Genomic DNA, 20,856 nt, shown 5'->3' on the forward strand with positions numbered 1-20,856 from the left:
CCTCGGCACCCTGGCGGCCGCCCCGGGGCTCGGGTGGGAACCGGGGACGGCGCCGCCGCGGGTCGCGGTCAGCCCGGCGGCTCGCGGGGACAGGAGACCCCCGCCCCGCTCCGCACCGCGGGCGCCCGGACCGCGCGCCTCGCCCGCCGGACTCACCATCACGTTGCCCTGCATCTTCGCGGTCTTGATCATCGCCTTCTCCTTCATCTCTCCCTAAGTCTGCAGCGACTTCTGGCCCCGGGAAGAGTAACTTAATCCATTGTCCCGGCGGCGAGCGGAGACCGCGCCGGCGACCGCGGGGTGGAGTTGGCTTGGAAGAACCCCCAGTTCCTGCCGGTCTCCGGTGTCCGCACCTCGGCCCGCCCTCGCCTCTGCCCGGCGGATCACAATAGCGATCAACTCTTTCGGCCGCCGCGAGAGAGGCAGGGAAAGCCGGAGGGGAGGGCGCGCGGGGCGCCGCGGGTTCCGCAGAAGCCGGCGGCCGGGGGCCGGGAGGGGGGCCGGCTGCGAGCCGAGCGGGCGCGGGCGCGGGCGCGGGCGGGGGGCCGGCTCCGACCGCGTGCGTGTCCGGCGGTGGCCGTCAGCGCTCCGCCAGCCACAGCGGCGCGGACCCGAGAGGCGCACGCGGGGACCCCGGCGGCGCCGGCGACCCGGGGCTCCTCCGGCAGGCAGCGCGGGGCGCGCCGGTGGCCGCACTTGTCCCTAAGGGCGGGGGGCCCAGCGGGGCGACGGCGACGCCAGGGGCGGGCGGGCGTGTGTGTGTGTGTGTGTGTGCGCGCGTGTGTGTGTGCGCGCGTGCGCGCGCGTTCGCACCGGGGGCTCTGCCAGGACTGGGCTGGACCCGGAAGCCTCTGGAGGCAGCAGGAGGACGCGAACCCACGCTATTTGGGTAGAGCCGGGAGCCCCTCCACCCACACCGGCCCTGGGGAGACGCCCCCTCCCCGGGAGGCCGCGTGTGTGCGCGCGTCGCCGGCACGCTCGGTTCTACGAACGTGCACCAAGGTGATGTCCGCGGGCGCAGCTGCCGCCGCCTGCGCCCCCCTCCGGCTGCGCCCGCGGGAAGGAGGCAGCGGCCGGGCAGAGCCAGGCGCGCCCAGCCGGTCGGCCGCCAGTGTGGCGAAGCGGAGGGGGACGTGGAGGGCAGGCCGGGGATGGCAGCTCAGAAATAATGTTGTTGCGAGTTACTGGGGGACACACGTTGCGTCGCCATGGTTGCGCCCCGGGTCTGCATCCGACTCCGCCGCCGCGGCAGCTCCTGGCACGGACGCCCTCCCGCGGCGCACCTGGCCACCCCCGCTCCCTTCCCCGCGGGCCTCCGCCCAGCCGCGGCCCCTCCGGCGCCTTTGTGTCTTCGCGTCGGGTCCCTGGGCTTCCTACCGCCCGGCCCGGCGCCCCTGGGTCTGCCTGGCCCGGGAACCACTGGGGCGGGCCGTTCGCCCGGGCCCAACCCGGCTCCCATTCCTCCACCCCAAGGGCAGGTTGCACCGGGACCGCGCCCTGGGCACCGCGATCCCCACCCCTGGGCGCTTCTCGGATTAATCAATCACCGCCTCGGGTTCGCCCCTGGACACACACGGACGCGCGCTCCCGAGAGCGCGCACGCAGAGGGGGGTCAAATTCAAGTGCTGACCAAGCCCGGCCGCTGCCAGGAGCCCACAGAGGATGTCTCCCGGCGCCGCGGCATTCCTCCACGGGCGACCAGGGCGCTCCAAGACCGGATGTGGACCTGCCTCGAGGGACAGGGAAGCATCAAGCTTGAACTCACACGTGTGTGTGTGTGTGCGCGCGCGTGTGCCCGCGCGTGCGCGCGCCCTCGCCTGGGGGGCCGTGGCGACAGTGAGAGGCTGGGAGGGGTCTGAGAAGCTTTTCCTTTTTTTTTTTTTTTGCATTAACAAAAAAATTACATGTAAGAATGAGTAAGATGCCACTTTTGAACCCGCAGTGAAGCAGAAAAATCAGAGAAATTCCAACAGTAATTGTATGTAAATTACCCACAATGCCTTCAAACATGCACTTATTAGACATTATACATAATGTCTAGATTAGCACACGCAAGTGTTGGTTTACACGTGAAAACTACCTGTTACTAATGATTTGGCTTAAGAATTAGGTGAAAGAAATTAGTGAACCAAATCTGAATGCTTGAAAAGTAGCTTTTAGAGAACATGGATTAGTATTTGCCGGGACCCTGGAAGGCAGGCGAACATTCCTGCCTTTGGGTTTCATAAGCGCTCACCTTCTGTGTTAGGTTTCTCAGGGACAGCCTTTCTCCAGAAATGACATCCGCACAGATCCTCTCTGTACGACTGAGCTTTACACTAAACCCAGCCCACTGTAGACAAGAAATATCACCAACGTAAACTGATTTTAAGCAATATTAAGTTGGCGCTTTCCCTTCATGTAAGCGGTATTAATTCATTTGATACTTCTTTTCCTCTTTCCCAGCAAGAACAAGCCAGTCGTACTGTCCCCGTGGAACCTGCCTTCCCCCGCCCGTCACCACATGATGGAGTAAGGAGGGAAAATCAAGAGGACGGGCCCCAAATTTTTAACCTGCCATTGTCATAACTCCCTTTATCTCTGCAAATGGGAAGTAGAGTAACATGGATTAAACTTTAAATCAATAATAAATCTGTGAACTGACTGAATGTCTTCCCCGAGCCCCCCAAACTGTCAGCCAAAACCGCTAGTGTGGGGCATCTGTGTCCTATCCACGCAGGGCCTCGGCAGAAAGACCCACAGAAATGACAGCGCTGAAAGCAGGCGTAAAGGGGGAACGCTGCTGGGACTGAGAGAAAGCAGCTCTGAGCGACCGGGAGGGAACCTTTACTCTTGCAACTCCTCCGCCTTTAGCTGTTGATGGGTGGAAAGCTGGACAGATAAAGAAGGATCCAGGGGCCCCTGGGTGGTTCAGCGGGTTAAGCCCCTGCCTTCCGCTCCGGTCATGATCTCAGGGTCCTGGGATCGAGCCCTGCACTGGGCTCTCTGCTCAGCGGGGAGCCTGCTTCCCTCTCTCTCTCTGCCTGTCTCTCTGCCTACTTGTGATCTCTCACTCTCTGTCTCAAATAAATAAATAAATAAAAATTTTTAAAAAAAGAAGAAGAAGAAGATCCAGAAGAAGGAAAGAAGCCAAGAGTTTAAGGGGAAAAAAATGTTTAAAATAGGAAGCTTCACCACCGTCATATTAGTTTCAGATAATAATTGTATGAGAAAATTAGATGAAGACATATCTGAAGATGGCCTTGTTGGATCAGAACCGCTCTCGCAACATTGGCTCCTGGGTTCAGTCTTTGTCATTTACTTCCTGCTTCCCTCCCAGTCTGCAAGACGAGCATGTTTACCCCATTTTCCTCGTCTGTGTCCGTCAGGTTACGGCGCACAGACCTGCTGCCTTGCAGAGTGCCTGCATCCCATTCAGCTTGGCTTACTGCTCATCCATGGACCTCTGCTTCCTTCTGGAAGGCTTAAGAAACTGACTCACATGAATTGATCCATGTCAAGATCCGCAGTCAGCAAGCTGGTGGTCCAAGAGAAGGAATGGTTTAAGTTCCAGTCCACAAGTCAGGGGATTCAAGACTGAAGAAGAGCTTTTCCATTTGAGTCCAAAGACAGGAAAAAGCTGGCGTCCCAGCTCAAAGCAGTCAGGAAAAAGGACTGCCCACTTCATAAGCTTTTGTTGTTCTACTCAAGTCTTCAGCTGATTGGATGAGGTCCACCCACATCAAGGAATGTAATTGGTTTTACTCAGTCTACCATTCCAATGGTATTCTTATCCAGAAACACCCAGAATCACATTTGACCAATAAACCCCACACCCCATGGCCCCGTCAGGTTGACTTAAAAAATGAACCAGCACAGTCCAGGGGGAAAGAGTGATTACTCCTACCACAAGCTAATCTTTTTCTCGCAGATTAAGTCATCGCCAACGTTCATTAAAATATGAGCTTTCTTACTGCATTGAAAATATTATTCATTCTCTATAACTTGATTTACCCTGAAATATTTGGGAAGGTATATTATGGAAAGAAATGAGAGCTGTCAGTATTAATTTTACAAAATATACAGGTGTCACAATGAATTTGAGAAAGCATTTAGGAATTAAATTAACTGAAGACATGTAGCAACACTAATGATATACCAAGCACAGTGGTTTTATTATGGAAAAAAGTCCTTGTCCTCAATATGTTCACAGAATCTGGTGGGAGACACCAAAATTAACAATACTGACAACAACCACAGTAAGAACACATAGAGGATACAAGAATATAACGGCTTGTGGATGTTTGGGCAAATATCAGAGAAAACTAAAACAAGAACGGGATGGCTGAGATATATCCCAAAGTCGTCACGTAAAGGTAGACAGCAGGGACCTGGAGGCGAGGAGGGGAGAGCCGGCAGAGGAACCCCACGAGTAGCTGGGAAAGCTAATGCAGGGGAGCAGGGGTGGATAATGGGGGTGGCAGTGGAGAGACACTTCGAGACCACAGTGAGGGCCCCGTAAGCCACCACTTATGGGAAAGGCAGTGCCGAGGTCCAGGCACTGAGCTGGAGACTAACATAGTCGGAGCCACCATGAACCTCCTCAAATGTCCCCTACAAAGGCAAGTGGCAAGACGACACAGAAATCCTGCAGGAAGTTTGAGCAGGAACAGTAGGGATGTGGACATTGTGGCAAGCGGTTTGGATGAGGATCCATCAGCTATAAAATGGATCATCCGTATAAAACTACAAGTCTGAGGTCACCGCATCCCGCACCTGGCATACTTCCCGCCTGTTCCTTCACGCGGTGCACTGGCACATGACCAAGACGTGGAAACCACATTTAGTATCAGCTCAGTGATGACGGAATATTAAATTGCTATGTTGGCCACTTCAACTCTGACCATGCTTACAGCTAGAATAGCACCTAGAACTCATCACACACTCATATCTATGTCCGCCTGCCTGTACCACATTCAGGGTATCAAATGTCACACTTCTCTTTGACCCCTTGTGCTCTCAAACTGTGACTGATAGAGACGAGGTGTCCAAGGGGTGTCTGGGTATCTCAGTTGAGCATCTGACTCTTGATCTCAGCTCAGGTCATGATCTCAAGGTCACAAGATGGACCCCTGCCTTGACCCACATGCAATAGCTCCCCACTCAGAGGGGAGTCTGCTTCCCCTCTCCCTCTGCCCCTCCCTATCGCCTGTGAGTAGTACTCTCTCTCTCTCTCTCTCTCTCTCAAATAAATAAAACTTATAAGAAAAAAAAAGTAGGTGTTCAATACATGTTTCTGGAACAAATGGACCGAGGAATGAGGGGACATCCGTACCACGGTCTCTCTTCCACGGCGCTCTCAACGAAGAACTGACATCACACAGTATTTAAATAAATCTCATTTTTAAAATTTATTTTATTTTATTTTTAAGACTTTATTTATTTATTTGACAGACAGAGATCACAAGTAGACAGAGAGGCAGGCAGACAGAGAGGTGGAAACAGGCTCCCTGCAGAGCAGAGAGCCCAACACGGGGTTCGATTCCCGGACACTGAGATCATGACCTGAGCTGAAGGCAGAGGCTTTAACTCACTGAGCCACCCAGGTGCCCCAAATCTCTCTTTCTTTAAACCTGGTTACATTGCTCTATTGACAGAAAAGTTATCTGAGAAATCCCAAGTATGTATATAAACAACCCTCCAGATTTGATTAGAAGACCTTTATCTCTGGCAATGTTTCACTTTGCCAAAACAGACCAAGAGTCAAGGAAATTATCTGAGTTGATCGTTGATTGCTGTCTCTGGCCTTGCTTAATCCAGCAGGGTTATTTACTGGATCCATGGAAATCACCAACGTCTCAGGGAAAAAAGAATAATTCTGACCCAATCCTTTCCATGAGATAGGCGTGGTGGCCCACTATGTCAGATCATAGACTTGAATGGAGCAAAATACTGAGTTCAGAGTCTTTTTCTCCCCACACTTGTCTCTGAACAATACTGCTTGTGCTCTACTGCATAACCTGCCACGGACGACTGGTAGCACAGAGGATGGAGAAGCTGGGCTCCATATCCGTGGTCACACTACACTTCTCAACATTCCGGGTTCCCCCCATCCCGACCATTTCAACCACTCAGCTAATCCTGAGTCCTTACTCAATGTTCGTTAACACCTCTTGACCCGCATGGTATCTTCCTGCTATGAAATACCTTATGAAGGAAGGGTAAGAAGTTTTAAACTATTGATAGCTCTTTTATACATTAAGAATAGCTCTATAAAGCAGCTTTGTAGATGAGCAAATTATTAGAAAATAAAAGCAGCTAAATGTAGGAGAATCCTATTATCCTTAGGCGATGTGGAATGCCTTTATATAACATCTATATCATGGAACCAGTAGAGCAGAATATATATTTTAGGATTCCTGTGGAATCTCTTACAGAAGAGAAATGACCCAACACTTATGAACCAAAAGTAATGGACAAAGAAAGTGTATTTAGGCAGAGAGGGATTTTAATTTACTTGTAAGATGTTGCAGCCAGTTATAGAGCTGGAAACACGGAGACCTCTTGACTTCTGCTGGGATTCTTTTCACTGAGCCCAAGAATATGCGTGCCCAAAAAGAAATGAAAAACCCGGTAAAAGGACACCTGTCTCAGTAATCAAGAAAAGCCCATCCTACGTGTTCTGGAGTTTCGAGTCCAATTGAGAATCGATAGTTGCAGCATATACACAACACCTATTATTTCCTCCCTGCTAAAACTGCCACAGGCATATCATCTAGAAACAAGGTTGACTGTTTCATTTTTCAACAAAAATAATATTAACTCAAAGCCACAATGAACTGCCATTTCATACCCACTAAAGCTGCTATAATAAAAATGTCAGATAATAAGTGTTGGTGAGGATGTAGAAAAATTTGAACCTCTGTGTGTTACTGGTGGATGCGTAAAACGGTACCACTGCTGTGCAGAACCATCTGGCCATTCCTCAAAGGGTCGGGCATAAAGTTACCATTTGACCCCGCAGTTCCAACCCGGGTGTATATACTCAAGAGAAGTGAAAACATATGCTCACCAAAACTCGTCCGGAGACGTGCAGGGGGCAGAACACAAATGTTCAGAGCAGCATTATCTACAATAGGCAAAAGGGGGAAAACCCCAAAAGTCCATCAACGAATGAATAATAAGGTAAATGGCATATTCCTATACAATGATATTATTCAGACATAAAAGGAATTAAGTACTGGTTCATGCTACAGCATAAAGGAATCTTATGAACATTTAATGTTACGTGAAAGAAGCCAGTCACAAAAGACCACAGAGTGTATGATTCCATTCACATGAAATGTCCAGAATAGGAAAATCTAAACAGAGAGAGAGGTAGTTACTGGACTGGGTAGGAAGGGGCAGTTGTGGTGACCATGGATCTGAAGTGACCACAAAAGGATACAAAGACATTCTTTTAGGGGTGATGAAACACTCTAAGATTGACAGCTGCTCAATTCTGTACACATGCTAAAAAATACTGAGTTGTACACTTAGAAAGGGTGGGCTTCCTTGTGCAAAAGTCATCTCATTGAAACTATTTTTTAAAAGACTATGAGGGAAAAAAATGAATAAAAATAAATAAAAAGACTACAAGTGAAGAGAAGGAAAAGCCTAAGAGCATTTTGCACTTAGAAGGTTTTAAAATTTTAACTTAGAGACTAAAATTGAAAATAAAAGGCTACTGCATATGGGAACATCTATATAATAAAATATGAAATGCAAATTGTGTCAAAAGACTAACAAAGTCTTATTTTAAGTGGAAATAAAACATTTAAGGTAGAATATCTTAATTAACTATCATTTAAGATAAATCCATGTTCTTATACATGTATTTTTCTATAAATTGTTTACTCATAATATTTGCTCATCCCCTTCCCCCCCCCCCCGCTGGTCTTTTATTAATTTGCATTTTTTAGCACAAGAAATTTGACTCTTGAGGACATGTATTTTAAGTAGCATGTTATTCATTTGTTGTTTAGTTTTAAACTACTTTAGTTGTATAAGTATTATGAATATGTTCCAAATTGTTTTAATGCATTAAGATTGACTTTTGACTTGCTAAGATATTTGAAGAAATCTAAAATATAAAAAAACAATGTCGAGACCACCGAAGCTAGCTTGTTTCCTTTGCAAGTGCAAACACAGCCTGAGTTTGTATCTGCAATTTCCCTTAGGAAAACAAAAATTCTAGGAGAAAATATTTTAGGCATTATTTAGGTAGAGCTTCTAAAACCAAAACAAAAGACAAAACCCCAGACTCTAAGTTAAGAATTAGCTAGGTCTCTTTTGTGAGGTCAGCCCTGAGTGAAGTGAAGCTGACAATAAAAATGGCATTAGCTGTTGTTAAAGATGACAGACGTACAACCAGAAATTTAGAACTGAGATGTCGGAGTAGAGCCTGTATCAGATCTGACTTTGATGTTGATGGGCCAATGGCTGTGGGCAAATGACCACAGTTCTCCCAGCTTTGGTAGGTCAGCAAGGGTTATTAAAGGAAAGGCCCTTCCTACCAACCAACCTACCTACCTACCAACCTACCTTCCTTCCTTCTTTCTTTTGTCTTTTAAAATCTTATTCCATATTTTCTAACTGCATCTATAATAAATCCCTCCTGTTTTTTTTTTAAATAATTTTTCTTCCCCTCCTTTTCATCTTTCTCCTCCCCTTTATTTCTCAAGTCCAAAGGAAGACTCAACAAAGTAGTAATGGAGATGGGGGACCTCAACACAGTAAAGGCCACATATGACAGCCCAGAGCTGACATCATACTCAATGGTGAAAAACTGAAACCTTTCCTATAAGATCAGAAATGAGACAAAGATGCCCACTCTTGCCACTTTTACTCAGCAGAGTATTGAAAGTTGTAACCACAGCATTTAGGCAGGAAAAAGAAATAAAAGTCATCCAAATTGAAAAGGAGGAGGTAAAACCCTCTCTATTTGCAGATGACATCATACTATATATATATAAAACCCTAACGATTCCACCAAAGGAATTATTTAGGCAGAGCCACCAAGTTTTTAGTTAGCACTAAAAACTAAATCATTAAATTTGCACAATGCAAAATTAATATACAGAAATCTGTTGCATTTCTATACATCAATAATGAACTAACAGAAAGAGAAATGAAAAATATAATCCCATTTACAATCACATCAGAAAGAATAAAACAGGAATAAATATAACCAAGGAGGTAAAAAGTTACACACTGAAAATTATGACAATGATAGAAGAAATTGAAGAAGACACAAAAAAATGGAAAGTTATTCCATACTCATGGATTCCACTAATAGAATTAATATTCTTAAAATGTCTATTCTCCCCAAAGCAACATGCAATCCCTATCAAAATCCCAATGGTATTTTCCCACAGAATAATAACAAAGAATTTTTAAATTTCTGTGGAACCACAAAAGACCCAAATAGCCAAAGCAATCTTTTTTTTTTTAAACAATCTTATTTATTTGAGAGAGAGAGAGCACAAGCAGGGGGAGGGGCAGAGGGAGAGGGAGAAGCAGACTCCCTGCTGAGCAGGGAGCCTGACACGGGATCGATCCCAGGACCCTGGGATCATGACCTGAGCCAAAGGAAGATGCTTAACAAACTGAACTATCCAGAAGGTCCTAGCCAAAACAGTCTTGAGAAAGAACAAAAGTGGAGGTATCACACACCCTGATTTCAAACTATACTACAAAACTATAGTATTTAGAACAGTTTGGTACAGGCATAAAAACAGACACACAGACCAACAGAGAAGAATAGAAAACCCAGAAATAAACCCATGATTATATGGTCAATTAATTACAGCCAAGGAACCAAGAATATAGAATAAAGACAGTCTGTTCAATAACAATGCGGGTAAACTGGACAGTAACATGCGAAAAATGAAACCGGGCCACTTTCTTCACCATACAAAACACTAAGTCAAAATGGATTCAAGACTTGATGAAAAACCCGAAACCATAAAGCTCTTAGAAGAAAACAGAGGTGATAAACTCCTTAACACCAGGCTTGTGATCAACTGGCTTTGGATGTGACACCAAAAGAAAAGATAACAACAGGTGGGAGCACATCAAATTAAAAAGCTTTTTGCACCGCCAAGGGAACCATCGACAAAAGGAAAAGGCAATTGACTAAATGTGAGGCAGTATTGGCAAATCATATCGACTAAGGGGTAGATCCAAAATACGTAAAGAACTCATACAACTCAACAGCAAAAATAAACAATTTGGTTTAAAAAGTGGGTAGAGGATCTGAATTGAATCTTCCCAAGAAGACGTATGGATGTACGCAGCTACATGAAAAGATGTTCAACGTGCCTAATGGCCAGGGAAATGCAAATCAAAACCACAAGGAGATATTACCTTACACCTGCTACAAAGACATTATCGAAAAGATAAGAAGTAGCGAGCGCTGGGAGGAGGTGGAGGAAAGGGGACCCTCATGCTGGTGGGAATGTAATTGGTGCCAGATGCTACGGAGAATAATACGAAAAGAACTAAAGACAGAACTACTGTATGATCCAGCAATTCCACTTCCGGATACTCACCCGAAGAAAGCGGAAACACTGACTTGGAAGGACACCTGCACCCCCGTGTTCACTGAGACGTTCTTCACAACAGCCAAGTTAGAGACAAACCTCAACGTCCACTGACGGCTGAACAGGTAAAGAATGACATTCTGAGAGGACGACGCTAATGAAATAAACCAGACAGAGAGAGAAAGACAAATACCGTATGATCGAATCTGTGGAAGTGTAAAAAGATAAAAATAAAAATACAAGATCAAGGATACAGAGAACAGACCGGAGAGTTGCCAAAGGCAGGGGTCAGAGATGCACAAAGTGGGAGAAGGCAGTCAAAAGGTGCAACCTTCCAGGTACGTGATAACTAAGCACCGGAGAGGTGATGCAAAGCAGCGCAGCTATAATTAATAATACTGAATCGTGTAATTGGAAGTTGCGAAGAGAATAAATCTTTAAAGTTCTCAATGTAAGAAAAGGATTCTGTAACTCTATATGGCGCTGGATGTTAAAACTGAACTTACTGTGGGGATCACTTCGCAATATCTACAAATATTTGTCATTATGTTGTACACCTGAAACGTAACGCTGTATGTCAATTACACCACAATTAAAAAATAACCATCTTATAATTAGACTCCTTAAAAAACCCTAAGCAAGCGGGTTTGGAGAGCCTCCAGACTGATGAACACACGGAAGCCCAGGGAGAGCGGCCAGCCTGGGGGAGCAGGGACCCTGGGTGTCCTTTCCCCGCACCCTGCCCTACGTACCTCTTCATCTAACCCTCCATCTGTACCCTTTATAAGGAATGAGTAAATCTAAGTAAAATATTACACTGAGTTCTTTGAGGCATTATATTCAATCACGAACTTGAGAAGGGCGTCATGGACCCTCAATCTGTAGTCAAGTTGGAGAGAAATAGTGCTAGCCTGGGGATTTGCAACAGGTATACTGCAGGAGGAGCAAGGTCTCATGGGACCGAGCCCTTCACGCGTGGGGTCTGGGCTAAGTCCAGCTCGTTAGTAGCGCGACTGATTCGAGGTGGAGGGCACCTTGCTGGTATCCAGACATTTGAAGACTCGGCTGCTGGGGGTAGTGCCCCCTCCTCTACATTTGGTGTTAGAACTATTCTGTGTGTAGGAAAAAAATGGCTCCTTGTAGGGTTTCTTCTCTAAAGAATTGTTACCACCAAATTTTCCTTTGAGTCATGCCATCTGTCTACATCGAAAAATTCAATAAAAAAGTAATCCTATCATACGGCATCACATGAAGCCCACTGCCTTTAATTTATATAAAGTCTTTTCTTCTAATAGAGGAAATTAATTAACCTAAAAGTTTCTAATTGTCTACATATGATTTAAAAAGAAGCATTTATCTGTGGTAACCGACGAGGAACATTTAGCAAGCGGTGAAATTGCAGGAGAGACCATAATTTCCATGTCTGATACGGGGAAGGATCATAAAAATGCAATTCTGTAACACCTGCTACTTTACTAAGCATCTCAGTGATGCTTTTAAACATTAACATATTCTCCATAATTAAACAGGGGTGCGTAGGCAGAGAGCATTAATTTGTCTCCCCCTGCTTTGCCTGTTAGGGGTGTGTCTGAGTGTCCACAGGCTGAAGGTTAAACCGTCAGCCGTCTCAGGTGTGAGGAAAGACGACTAGTTGGAACATTCCTTTAATGGCTCTGAAGCCAGCGAAACAATGACGGGAGGTGGTTTCAAGGACCACGGAAGCACCTCCGTGGAGTAGCGGGCGCCCCCACACGGGGGAACGCAGGGAAGGCTAACAAAGAGGGTTCTTAAAGCTGAAGGTGAGCTTGGGGAAACCACCGAACACAGTGCTGTACCGGGGCTCGTAACTGGGCAGCAGAGGCCGCCCGATCCCGGAAAGGGAGGCTGGGAGACAAGGAAGGCCAACAGAAGCCGCGGTCTTCAGGACACCGGGCGTGGGGGGAAGGAACGGGAAAAGCGCTCTGCCCTTGCTCTCTGCCCTCCTGCTCCTGCCAGCGCCTGCCTTAGCCCAACCCCGGGAGAAGCCGCAGGGCAAGGACGTCATCCGTGCAAGTCTGCTTCCCGGGACACGGAGGGGCAGAGGAGAGCAAAGAGGCACCAGGAGCAGAAGAAGGGGTCCTTGGAGAGCCCCACATCCCCCCATGTGGTGGACGTTCCCCCCAATGTCAATGTCAAAGGACTGGAAATTGGACTTTTTGTGGGTCAGTCCTTTAGACCAAGACCATATATGCTGGGAAACGGTGCGATCTTCCTCAGCCGTTGCGGGATCACAATGCTGATTCAGACGACGAAAATGACAGCAGCATCGGCAACCCGCGTCGCGGCAGCGATGTAACAGGCCCGCGCGCTCGCTCACCCAGCCAGCTCAGCCCTAGCAACAGCCCCATCAACCGGTCCCAGCGTGTCCCCGGTCGGGACGGGAACCAGAAGGACACCACCCGTCCATGGCACAGCCGGAGCCCCCATGGCATATGTGTGTTCTGGAATTTCTACCCCGTGCGGCTTAGGACGCCAATTTCGGCCCTCCTGTCTCCCACTCTCCTGCCTGCCGTCCCCGAGAAGGCCAGTGTCCTGGAGCCCCTGGTGCTTCACTGTGTTCACGGACATCTGATCACTGGCCTTTACCCGGTTCCCGTGGACGCTAGCCACCCTGACTTCTTGGAGTCAAGGCTGGAAGATGTGTCCCGAGTCTGAGCCGGATGAGGGGTCAGGTCACGTCTTGGTCCTCTTGGGCTGCTTTGACAACATACCACAGACGCGGTCACGCTGGAGGCCGAAGTCCAAGAAGAAGGATCCCGCGGATCCGGCTTCCCAGCCGCAGACCTGGGGCTTGTCTGCCTTGTTGTGTCTCCCAGGGCAGGCAGCGAGCTCTCCGGGGCTCTTGTTAGAAGGGCACCAGAGCCCCCAAACGGTCCCCACATTGGGGACCTCCTCTGACCCTACTTGCCTTCAAAGGCTGCACCCTTGGGGGCAGGGTTTCCACTGATGAATTCTGAGCAGACATTTGGCCCATGAGAGCCAGAGTCCCCTTCCCGAGCGTGCCTGTCCCCCATCTTCCCATCCGGCCTGGTGGCACAGCGAGACATCACCCGCCACCGCGCTGCTTTCCATCTTCTGATGCAGCCTGTGGATTCATTCTTGCTCCGTGGGCTGCACTCCCGGTGTAAAGATGCAGCCTCCCCGGGAAACACTGACCACCTTTGCTCTGAACCCCGAATGCGCCTACACAGACGGGACCTTCCAAACGGCAGAGCGTAAGATTGGCTTCCCCGCAGCACCGCACCCCACGGCGAACCGCCACATGGCCGGGTGCCGCCTGGACCGCCGCACATCAGGATAATCACACACGCTGCCCGGCAACGCCACCGAATCGAGTCACGTTCTTTCCCACCCTGTGTTCGTGTTTGGCGACTCCCACGTCGGGAGAGGAGAGCGCGACCGCGTCTGCCGTACACATCTCTGCTTAAAGCTGGAGGAAAGAGACCCAGGTCTCCTAGCAGCGTGTGGAGAATGACTGCGAATGGGAGCAGAGGGCTGGTGTCCTCAACACAGCAGGCTGGAAGCGTCCTCAGGGACAGGGCTCTCGGGGTCCTGCCCATGGTTCTTGGAAGATGGAAATACCCACACATGACTCACCCTGTCATTTGGAGCCTTTTGTGCAAGCTGCAGGTGGTGGAGGGGGAGCAATCATAGAAGAAAGGCGGGAAGGAGGAGACGGAGCGCACGCGTCAGGCCTTGGGCGCTCCCCACCCTGCCCTGCAGAAATCCTTGCTGTCACCAGCACCTCTGTGCTCCCCCTCACGCAGACTGTCCCCCACACCTGGCTGTGGCAGGACCACCTCCCAGGCATGGCGTCGCTGGATGGTCACCTGGGCCCTGTCTTCCTCCCAAACCCCCCAGACCGCACGTCTATGGGTAAAGAGTTCACCCCGATTCAGATGAGTCTCTCTCACAACGGATCACAGAGAAAAAGATCTTGTGCTTTTGAAGACAGAAGGGGGAAGGGAAGAAGAAGGGGCGACAAGGGAAAGCCTACGGCAGGAGCGAGGCTGGCGGGGCGCCTCCCACGCTGTCCTTACGAGACGTATGTAAATGACTAATTAGAATGAGGAGGGACACACACATCAGTATGTAAATGGCATTTGAACAGAATTCACGTCACCACAATTTTAGAGCTGGAGAGAACCCTGGACTCAACTGGGAACCAATTTAGAATACTTTCATACAATTAATTTACTTCATGAACCAGGTTGCCATTTGTACAAAGGACCACATCCAGACGATCCCAGGTTGCACATACGTGGTATTGTCCTCGGGAGGCTTTATGCCCCTGCGGACCTGACGGGAATCAGAGCAGGCAAACCCAACATGGGCAAAATCTTCACAGCCACATCTTATAAGGAAGCATTCTAGAGATGTGCTTATGTGCTAAGCCCCGGCATTAGTCTAGATATAATATCTATTTTGCATTTGCTTTAGTCTAACTGATGTCTTCATACTGCACAAACAGTGGATGCTAGCATCCACTGGAAAAAAAAAAAAAAACAAAACAAAACCATCATCCCAAATGACTTAACATTCAAAGTCTATCCCCAAACATTTTCCGGTAGAAGAATCATGGCTTTGTTCCAAAGCCACAGCTAGAAAGCTGCGAGCAGGGGCTGAGCAGATAAGACATTTTTCAAGTGGTAGAAATAGCTCCTTTCTGATAGAAGTTAGATTTTGTGTTGAGCTTAGCACTTTAGATATTGACTATAGCAACTGGTGCCAACAATTTTACACACACACACACACACACACACACACACACACAAGCAAAGAAATAAGGAGTTCCTAAGTTCGAAGGACACACATACTAATAAGCATAAATTGGAATTATGTACAATGTCTTCCATAAAAACTACACATTAAGGATTTTGCTTAACCAGTTTGAAAAGAGAAACAATTAAAATGGCTTCAGTGGAGTTTGTAACCTAAACATGTGGTCTTGTAAGGAGACACAGATCATTTCCATTTTTACAAATCTTCCTTGCAAAGGAAAAGGACTTAATTTGGAGCGTGTGTTATAATTTTCATCACAATTTCCTATCCTTGCGAAGTAAATGGTAAGAGGCAATGATTTAGGTGATAGAAGGTCCAAAATAGGTTAGATGTTTTGAAGACAATTGTGCGTTGGCATTTTCGGCTAAAGAAGATCCAACGCTATGTATCAGGACGTGTCTGGGGGCAGATACCTTGCTCATAACACCTTCTATGTGTGGCAGATCGATCCTCTCAAGAAGTCAATAAGCCTCGCATCGCTTGCTCCCTTGGCTTAAGGCACAGAGGCCTCAGTCATTTTGAAAAGCGGTTAGGATGATTATATAGAATGCCATTATTAGTCATTAGTACTTGAACCCCAATTAATTACTCCAATCATTAGCAAACAGAGGTCCTTTGAGGATAGTACAGAGGGCAGGTAGATTTATATATGGACTCAGAAGTAAGTGATAAAAGGTACAGTGTGTTGCTCCTAGGGTAGGATCAGATGTGGGTCCACAGAGAGTCATTCTTCTTCAATCAGAATTATGTTAAGCCTGGTGCATCTCTTGGTCACATCTAATATCCCAGATCTGCGCTAATATTTTTTTCATATGTAATATTATGCATTAACTAACCTCGACTTCTTTGGGAAAAGAATACATAATCTGATCAACTCTAGATACTGTTGGGGAAGTATGGGTCTCAGTAGGAATGCATAATATAAATAATGCAAAGTATTAAAAAAAATGACAAAGAAAATGATCTCAATCCAAAAAAGGGTCCGGGGAATGTGGTGGACAGATGTTACAGAGGTCATGATGATGGGCGTCTCCTGGTGTCATACCCTTGCGTGATTCCTTGTCCTTGAGTGCAGAGGACAGTGGGATTTTCTTCTAACACTCGGATGAGTTACAGGCAGTGGGATGCATGTGATTATATGTCTGTGACTACATCACGTGAGGTGGCACCACCAGGCCTCCTCGGAGACCTGCTCCCCTCTGGCTTTGAAGAAGCAAGCTGCTGTGTTGTGGGCTGTCACATGCAGAGGCCCACCCAGGAAGGAAGGTGGTTTCTGGCTGACCACCAGCAAGAAACGGTCCATCAGTACAACACCCCACCAAGAACTCAGTGTTGCCAGTGACCATGTGAGCTTGGGGGTGGGTCCTTCTCCTGCAGAGCCTCAGATGAGACTGGCGGCCACAGTGGACCACTAGATTGAGGGCTTGTGAGAGCCTGAGCAAAGGAACCAGTGAGCTGTGTGGACCCCTGAGCCACGAATACTGGGAAGATAAATGTGTGCTGTTTAACCATCAAATATGCTGCTACGGTTATACAGAAGGAGATAATAATACAGATAATAATAATAAGCAACTGGGAAGCATTAAAAGGAGGAAACACAAAACAACAGAGGGGACATGTATCCAAAATATTAATAATCCCAGTAATTACTAATGGGTCTAAATTCACCCAAGTAACAGAGGAGTTCCTGTAAATAGAAAACAAATTAACTTTGATTTGTCACTTAATATAATTGGCAGTTTAACAGGTACAGGAGAGATGAAAATAAAGGTCTGTGAAGAAGACCCCAGCAGATGCAAACAAGGAGAGGAGCGGGGAGGCAATTTTGCCAGGAGACGAAGCAGAAGACAAAGTGAGCAGCAGAACAGGGCACAAGGAAGCATGTTTCACCTGGTGATGAGAACAGCTCTCCAAGCACCTGGAAAAAGAAGTCAGAGCCTTTACATACCCCAAATCACAGCCCAATGCTTGAAATGAAAACTGATAGGAAAGCTCCCAAGTCCAGCAAAATTGGTGAACAGACCTCTGGAAGAATCTTTACTCTCATAGTATTCACTCCAAAAGAGAAAAAACTGTGTATCTCCACTAACTATTCCTATCAATTTCCGGGTTTAGAGCTTCCATTCATATTAACTGTGTGTCCCACAAACATCAAGCCAGACCCAAACTTAGGGCAATCTAATTTTGGGTGTGCCCCCATATTCTGAGAGATGACAACAAATTCCTCATTTCAGGAATGCACTTTGATGTCCATGCTCAAAGCATTCCTATAGATAAAAGTTCCAAAGGGAGGAAAAACTTACAATTAAAAACTCAAATAAGCATAAATAAATAAGCCACCATCAATTAAAATAAAAAAGAAACAACCCTCCCCTTATATATCAGATCCCAAGATATAGAAGAGAATGGAACTAGCAAATTAAATGAGTAGGATTAATGTGTTTTAATAGATAATTGAAAGCATGACAAGAGAATAAGATGACTGTCAAAACTGAAAAGCCACGTTAGAAAAATATCCAAAGAGAAGGTATAGGAATAAAAACTTAAGAAGCAAAAATAGAATTTTAAAGGATAGATATTACAACACTATGAAACACAGCTCAAGAGAGAGTTCATGAACTAAAATACCAGACTAACCTTGTTAACTCTGAGAAAAATGTAAAATACAATTTCATGGTTCTCAAGACTTCTTAAAAGTAGGGATAAGCTGATAACCCTTGAAGGAAAGAACTTCACTAGGTTAGAGTCAAGGTTCATACAGCTTTCCCCCACTGATGCTCTTCCATACATGGGATACAGCATGACTAGGAAAACAAACCAACTAACCAAAGAAAAACAGGCTTACTGGCTTTAAGTGTCAGAGTGGAGAGTTTGAGGCTGAAAATCAAGGTGGGAAATGTCACAAATGAAAGAGCCACTGTGGGAAAAGGCAAAAGTCTACATATAAATCTCCACAAATATTAACTGAATCGTGAATTACAGAGGTCTGCAGAAGACGCCATACAACCCTGTAGAAAGCAGCATTAGGAAGGCTGAAAAAACTAAATTTAGATTTCTATTATTGTCCACCAGAAGGAGAACAGAATATTTATTCATTTATTTACTTAGAGATTTTATTTATTCATTTGACAGAGAGAGACACAGCGAGAGAGGGAACACAAGCCGGGGGAGTGGGAGAGGGAGAAGCAGGCTTCCCACTGAGCAGGGAGACCAATGTGGGGTTCAATCCCAGGACCCTGAGATCATGGCCTGAGCTGAAAGAAGATGGTTAATGACTGAGCCACCCAGGCACCCTGAAAACAGAATTTAGATTTACACTCCTACCCCATTAGAGGCTTGGTAAACATTTCAGGATATCTACTGCAATCCCCAAAGGTCCACACCTAGAGTCCTGCCCTAATAAAGTACAAACCAAGCTCCTGTAAGTTCAAGGTAATCAGCCCAGCATGCAACTGTCTGCTACAGCAAAATTCAATAATCATCAGGACCAGCTACAGTATCCAAATGCAGCATATATGATGTCTAGTATACAATACAGAATTACTAGACACACAATACAATAGTAAGATATCACGCATATTCAAGAGAATAGGAGTCAACAGAAACATGCCTTGAAGTCACGGACATCTTAGAATGAGCAATGAATCAAACCCAGCTGTCTTAAACATGGTCAAGGGCTTAAAGGGAAAAACAGTTCTAAGGAGTGAAGAGATGAGTAATCTCAGGAGAGAAATATGCAGTATAAAAAAAAAAGAAAAGTCAAAAACTGAAAAATATCTGAGTTTTTTAAAAGATTTTATTTATTTGACAGAGAGAGATCACAAGTGGGCAGAGAGGCAGGCAGAGGGAGAAAGGTAAGCAGGCTCTCCACAGAGCAGAGAGCCCAATGCGGGGCTCGATCCTAGGACCCTGAGATCATGACCTGAGCCGAAGGCAGAGGCTTAACCCACTGAGCCACCCAGGTGCCCCAATATCTGAGATTTTTAAAAATTGCTGAATGTTCTTCATACCAGAGTGGAATTGGCTGGAAGAATAGTCTGTGGACTTGAAGACAGATCAGTAACAACTGTCCAATCTGAAGGAGAGAGGAAAAAATATGTAGAAAGGAGACCAAAGCCTTGTTGAACTCTGGGACCACATCAAATGGTAAAACACATGCGTAACTGGAGTCCTGGAAGGAGAAAAGAGATAAAATGAGGCACATGAAACTCCACTGAAGTAGGGTATATGCTACATCATAAAACAGATCTAAATACACTTCTCAGAAAAGACACATAAAGAAGCACAAAAAAGCACAAAAATATGACTATATTGAAATTCATCAATGTTAACCACTTTGGTTCATCAAAACATACCACAAAGAGAACGAAAGTCTGACTGAGAGAATACATTTGCATATACCTCACAAAGGACTAGTATCCAGAATATATAAAGAATCCTTATAAATCAAGAGCAAAATATAAACCACTGCAGTAAAATGGTAAAAGGACTTTTAACAAACATTTCAGAGAAGAACTATTTTGAGACATCTATAAGCACAGGATAAAAAGAAGGTGTTCCACATCATAAGTTATCAGGGGGAAAAAATTAAAACCCAACGGAATGACAAAAGTCAAAACTGACAATGCCAAGCATTGATGAAGATGTGAAGCATCTGAAACTCTCCTACATCCCTGAGCTGGAGGGGCTGAGAACCAAGGACAGGTCACCTGGGAAACTTTTAAGTAGACCATTATAAAGTTAAACATGCATCTGCTGTGTGAGCAAGGATTCTACTCTTATTTCTCCAAGAGAAAGAAAAGAGTAAATAATTGGATAATAATGTAATTAATTGAAATTATTAAAGTTGATTAAAATGGCCAAAATATAATTAAAACCGGGGCAGTAATAGCAGTACAGTCACCAAAGGCAGGGTGCCAGTGATTAGAGTTAAAATAATCAAAAGTCCTTGTTTGTCTGGGATAAGAATTGAGAAATTGATCAAATTTTGACTATGTTAAATGCACTTGTTACAATGTGATAACCGCCAACAAACAGAAACAGAATATTTTACTTTCAAACCAGTAGAGGAAAGAAAATAAATTGGTTTATTGAATTCAGAAGAAAGCAAGCCAAGAGAAGGAAAGCTTAGTCAACGATGACAAATAGATGGAAAGCAGGGAAAGAGTAGGATTCCCATGTACTATCATTACAGCCATTGCTGAATCAAAAACTAAAAGCTACCGATTGTTAGAGTAAACGCAAAACTAAAATCTTGATTCATTCTGTTTAGGAGAGGCATATTTAAAATATAACCACATGGAAAGACTGAAAGTATAGAATAAAACATTGGTCATAAGAAATCTGTAAGTACGTGAAGTAACTGAGAAAACAGTTATTAAGACAATAAGCTTTTTTCTTTTTTAAAGATTCCATCCATCCATTTGACAGACAGAGATCACAAGTAGGCAGAGAGGCAGGCAGAGAGAGAGGA

The 20,856-nt window shown here is 46.0% G+C and overlaps 1 protein-coding gene across 2 annotated transcripts in view; it reads right to left on the reverse strand.

Annotated features, from left to right (window-relative positions):
- Nucleotides 1-20,856, reverse strand: part of DPP6 (dipeptidyl peptidase like 6) — an 850,942-nt gene that overhangs the window by 769,769 nt on the left and 60,317 nt on the right. The window contains exon 1 of one of the 2 annotated variants that reach the window (XM_045086322.1): nt 157-482. The exons of the other annotated variant lie outside the window; for it this stretch is intronic. Coding sequence (XP_044942257.1) covers nt 157-207 — 51 coding nt within the window. The 5' untranslated portion in view covers nt 208-482. Of the gene's footprint in view, nt 1-156; nt 483-20,856 lie in introns of those variants that run through there. 2 annotated transcript variants of the gene reach the window in all.

Source organism: Mustela putorius, unplaced genomic scaffold (genome assembly GCF_011764305.1).
Source record: "Mustela putorius furo isolate JIRA1106 unplaced genomic scaffold, ASM1176430v1.1 tig00000929_pilon_pilon_pilon, whole genome shotgun sequence".
Classification (NCBI taxonomy): Eukaryota; Metazoa; Chordata; class Mammalia; order Carnivora; family Mustelidae; genus Mustela; species Mustela putorius.